This window comes from Nannobrachium achirus (assembly GCF_963921795.1).
Source record: "Nannobrachium achirus genome assembly, chromosome: 18".
NCBI classification, from domain to species: domain Eukaryota; kingdom Metazoa; phylum Chordata; class Actinopteri; order Myctophiformes; family Myctophidae; genus Nannobrachium; species Nannobrachium achirus.
Genome location: NC_137825.1, coordinates 22,750,630 through 22,756,280, shown reverse-complemented (window position 1 = coordinate 22,756,280; position 5,651 = coordinate 22,750,630). Strand labels below are relative to the sequence as shown.

The following is a 5,651-nucleotide window of genomic DNA, read 5'->3' as shown; positions in this document are numbered from 1 at the left end:
CTTCCCCATGATGTTTGAGCACTGTGCAGGATTCTCCCTGCGAGTCCCCGTGTCTCACAGCGTCTTCTTCTGACACCGGGCATCGATCTTAATGTGTCGCTGTATATAAGGTACATGTGGTGATAGGAAGGGGGTCGGTGGAATAGCCTATACCCTCTACACTGTAAAATGCTCAGTGCCCATTTTACTATGAGAGTTAAATGAACGCTTAGGATTCTACTGTATAGGGTATGGTGTGTGTGTGTGTGTGTGTGTGTGTGTGTGTGTGTGTGTGTGTGTGTGTGTGTGTGTGTGTGTGTGTGTGTGTGTGTGTGTGTGTGCGTGCGTGCGCGCGCGCACGTGCGCGCGCATGTGTGTGTGTGTGTGTGTGTGTGTGTGTGTGTGGGTGGGAGGGTGACATGAGCCACTGTTTCTCATGCAGCTGTAGGCTATAATAATTCATATTTCCTCAAGTTTTAGTGCTGAAACATTTTTAAAAATATCACACCGTGCTCAATGCAATGTCTGCAGACTGTTAAGATGATGAATCAAATACATTGCACCAGCTCATGGGGCACATACATATTTTACCAGACACAACAATATTTGTAGTCAGGGGTCACCAACAAAGTATTCAAGTCAGACCCACACAATACAGTATTAATAGCCGGCCCAAGGTGAAATACAAAGTCTATGGGGCTCTCTGTTTTAGTCAAAATCCAGTCCACAGGATAAACAGCCTAGAGTGACTCCTATCTTTTCCATTAGGAAAAACATGGCTCCTATGGAAAAGATACCATAGAACATACATGGGCAACTGGCGGCCCGAGGGCCACATGTGGCCCCCACCTTCACTTAATGCGGCCCTCAGGTTAATATCATAATACTATAATACTATATTATTGATTTCAGCTGTTACAATTCTAAACATACAAACATGACCCGCTTTAATTACTTCAGTCTATATTAGTAGCTCAATGATTAGTACAACTAGTATTTTCATTTGAAATTGAATAAAAATGTTACTTTTCATGCAGGATTCCAATTCAAGAATAGCGAAAAATAATTCAGGATTCCAATTCAAACATAGCAGAAATAGCAGATCTACAAGCTCAAGATTTGAGCTTGTAGCTATTTTTGCCTGTATTATGCATTGTGGCCCTCTAGACTGAGTGTGAGAATATAGTGGCCCTCTCCATCATCAAAGTTACGCACCCCTGCCATAGAACATGGATGTGTGTGTGTGTGTGTGTGTGTGTGTGTGTGCGTGCGTGCGTGCGCGTGCGTGCAGTGTGTTTTTCAGTGTGTAGGTGTGCGTGCATACGTGAAATGTCAGCATTTCACGCAGCTTATTGGCGTTTATTTGTTGTAATTGGCTGGTACTATATTATGTTCCTCTTCAGACAGATAGTTACTAAAGAAGGCAGCAGGGCAGCTGCAGTGCTTTTGGACAGCAGTATAAGTCACGAAGCGAGTAGACAGATATGTACCATCTTATAATGAGCATCAGCGCAGACCAATTATATGAAGACCAGAGATTCGGGCTGCTACACGGCCCTCACATCTAGATTTTGGGCTGCACGCCTACATCGCAATGCCGATCTGACCATAGTGTTGTCCTTGTCACTTTTATATCCATATATGGACATCCCTGAAGTCATCAGTATATGCAGATATTTTGGAATGCCAATTGGACAAACAGTGGGCACCGCACTCCCTCGAGTCCTTGCTGCTGCACGCGTCAGGTTTTGATTGATTGATTGATTGATTGATTGAATATTTAACTAGACTGCACTCTGTCGAGGTGCCAACTTGCATCTTGTTTAATCGCGGCCATATGGCCTACTTGTGTGCCAGCAGAGCGTGCTAGTACGGTGATCGGTGATGAGTGCAGGTAAATAAAGTCGTTCAGAAGAACCTTGTAATGCTGGTCTGTGAAAAATGACTGTATGAGAGAAACTTCTGTGTGAAGGAAAGAAACTTGTGTTTGTATGAAAGAAAACGTGTGTGAGAAGGAGAGGAAACGTCTTCCTCCTCGTTTGGAAGTTCAGGTTCCAACGTACTTCCGTCTAGGTTCACTCAGAGTGACTCCTCCTTCCTTCATGGCACTCCTGAACGACTGGACGGCATCAGAGCGGTACTGCCAGGGGATGCTCCTATAGACCATCCTTGTGATGCCCGCCTGGTGGCAGCGCAGCGCCAGCACCTCGCCCACAGCCTGGCACGCTGCCACACAGCGGGTGGAGCCTAGCTGCTGTTTCACCGCCCACTCCCTGGTGGAACAGGACAGAACCGGGTCCGGCCGGCCGGCAGAGAACACCTCCGCCGTCACATGGTGCTGGGTCCGAGAGAACACCAGTCTGTGGTAGAACTCTCGGTGAGGCCAGGTGGTCTTCCATCCTCGTTCCTTCACGGCCAGAGCCATCTGCTCCAGGTTTCTGGGGTTTCTGTTGGTGAAGATGTGGCTGACCGCCTCCTTTTCCTCAGCCATGGGTCTGGGTCTGGGCTGGGGGGCCGCACACAACCACCGAACTGGTGATTTCAAAGCTGGATTTGAACATAACAGCCTCAGATGAAGATGGGTTTCTCCTAAAAGTGCCATCTCTGTTCTTACATGAGCATCAGTCAGACTGTCTAACAGTATGAGGTTTTAAAATGTTCATAAAGTAATATTTCTATATTCATTAAACAGCATTAACATTAACACACTGCCATCTTTGACATTCGGACAACATCCGGTGCAACGTTTTGAAGTCAGTCGGCCTATATATGCGTGATCTCAATCTGTCAGTCCTTGTCCCTTTTAATGCCATATATGGAGATTGCTGATGTCATCAGTATATGGCTATGGCCATATATGGGCATGCCCCCTTTTGTGCCCATATATGGAGCTATGGCCGATGCCATGATGACACATTGAGGTTTGGTAACACACTCCATAGTTGGGTGCCTTCTCAAGCCAATTAGGTAGGACTAGAAGCCGGGCGGCCCAGCGTCTAATCGGCGACCTGGCCAACTCGGAACAATGTAAATAGGGAATGAATGCCCCGCCCTTTAATGCAAACCCCATTATACCTGTTTTCATAGGACCCGTTTTGACCATCTGTCTGCCAAAGCTGGATTTGAACATAACAGCCTCAGATGAAGATGGGTTTCTCCTAAAAGTGCCATCTCTGTTCTTACATGAGCATCAGTCAGACTGTCTAACAGTATGAGGTTTTAAAATGTTCATAAAGTAATATTTCTATATTCATTAAACAGCATTAACATTAACACACTGCCATCTTTGACATTCGGACAACATCCGGTGCAACGTTTTGAAGTCAGTCGGCCTATATATGCGTGATCTCAATCTGTCAGTCCTTGTCCCTTTTAATGCCATATATGGAGATTGCTGATGTCATCAGTATATGGCTATGGCCATATATGGGCATGCCCCCTTTTGTGCCCATATATGGAGCTATGGCCGATGCCATGATGACACATTGAGGTTTGGTAACACACTCCATAGTTGGGTGCCTTCTCAAGCCAATTAGGCAGCCCAGCGTCTAGTCGGCGACCTGGCCAACTCGGAACAATGTAAATAGGGAATGAATGCCCTTTAATGCAAACCCCATTATACCTGTTTTCATAGGACCCGTTTTGACCATCTGTCTGCCTGTGTCCATTTATGCCCATATATGGAGATATCTGTATCTGTCTGTCTGTCTGTCGGCGTCCATTTTATGTCCATATATGGAGATCACTGCAGTTATAGTTCTGGGTCCATTTTATGCCCATATATGGAGATATCTGTCTATCTGCGTCCATTTAATGCCCATATATGGAGTATCTGTCTGTGCCTCCAACTGTGTTGCAGACACAGTGCCGGTTCCCCCTTTAATGCAAACCTCATTATACCTGTTGTCATAGGACCCGTTTTGAACATCTGTTTGCCTGTGTCCATTTATGCCCATATATGGAGATATCTGTATCTGTCTGTCTGCGTCCATTTTATGCCCATATATGGAGATCTTTGACCATCTGTTTGTCTCTGTCCATTTATGTCCATATATGGAGATATCTGTATCTGTCTGTCTGCAATCCAGTTTATGCCCATATACGGGGGCATTCATTTTATGCCCATATATGGAGAACGCGCGTGCCCGTGGGACGAACGGTTCTCGAGATACGCGGATTACATACATACATACACACTCACAGAGATTTTTTGTTGACTCATGTGGCGTACGTGATGTCAGAGCCTTTTATGAAGTGATGTCACAATGAATCAGAGCTTTCGCCGATTTCCTCCGGAACAGCCTGATGTCAACAATCAACCCCGCATAAGGAGATTCCGAACGTTTCGCGCCGGTTCGGGAAAACCGCGCGTCGGGTCGGGTCGAGACCCGGCACTGCACTCCGTGCCGCGGCGGGGAACGCGCGTGCCGAATCTGAAGCCGGTGGGACGAACGGTTCTCGAGATACGCGGATTACAGACAGACAGACAGACAGACAGACACACACGCAGAGACTTCTCGCATTTATAGATAGATAAGGTTGAAAATGGATCTGTCTTTTAAGAATCTATAGGCTATGGTCCATTTTAAGGATGAAGATTCTTCTAGGCATGAATACAGGAATTAAAATGTAATATTTACGATCATAGGTAGGAAGGATATAGACATTTTTTGAACATAACCTGTTGTCTTTACCTCTTTTTTTCGTCAAATCTTAATTAGAGGGGTCAGACCACCCCCAAACATAATCCCCCTGTAATTCGAACCATGTGCATTAGGGCTGATAGTTATTCTATTGGGTCCATTTTTAAATTCTCAGAGTAATTAACACTGAGGATTTTATTGTGTACTTATAAAGTAATGGGAGGCTGCTGGACACAGACAGACGGCCATGCCAGCTGCTGGCTATTAGTTCCAAGTGGACAGGCAGCTCTACCCTGGACCAGGGTGAGGCTTTGTCAGGGCCAGGCTATGGTCTCCCACATTATAGTGTTTCACATGAGGAAGCAATCACCCTGCAGATAAACGGCACACACCGGAGCTACAGCTCTTCACATGCTGTCCTCTTCTGGGAGGCAGCAAGGGGATGTTTAATTTACTCACCATTGTACTGCGAAGTATAAATTAGGCTGAGGTTCTTTGGATCCACCAGTTGTTCTCATAATGACATTCAACTTGAACACTAAAGCATAATTGTTTTGCTTTTTAATACCATCTGACTGGACAAAAATGCGGCACTGCTTGTGCATGCACGCATGTGCGTGTGTCTGAGCCATCATTTTCCTATCAACTGTGAGCTAAGCTTACAACAAAGCGATCCCAATTAAGGATCATTCTGCTTCATGGAATTAGCTTTCATGAAATAATTATGCATGCTGACTTTAAAAGCAAAGAAAACATACAACTTTATCTTAGCCTGAGCATTATGTTCATGTTAATTAATATGAATTAGGAACTTCACCAAGCCAGAGCCGTATAATGGAGAGTTGCGTCACTCCCGTTCACTTCATGGGGCCAGGTCGTCTACGCACACATCTATTGGCGTATAGTGACAAACGGCGAACCGGAAGTTTACAAAATGCATTGAAGTCTATGAGGTGTAAAGTGACAATGAACCACGTGACCAGCGCTGTTTCTGACCCCGCAGTGGCAGGACTCTCTGATTAGACGGCT

At 45.5% G+C, this 5,651-nt stretch overlaps 1 protein-coding gene across 1 annotated transcript; it reads right to left on the bottom strand.

Annotated features, from left to right (window-relative positions):
* Positions 1-2,026: 2,026 nt before the first annotated feature.
* Positions 2,027-2,470, bottom strand: LOC308302977 (large ribosomal subunit protein uL18m-like; the record flags this gene model as incomplete). The annotated part of the gene is made up of 1 exon (XM_080747296.1): positions 2,027-2,470. The coding sequence occupies one exon, from the start codon at positions 2,468-2,470 to the stop codon at positions 2,027-2,029; it is 444 nt and encodes a 147-aa protein (XP_080603422.1).
* Positions 2,471-5,651: the final 3,181 nt, after the last annotated feature.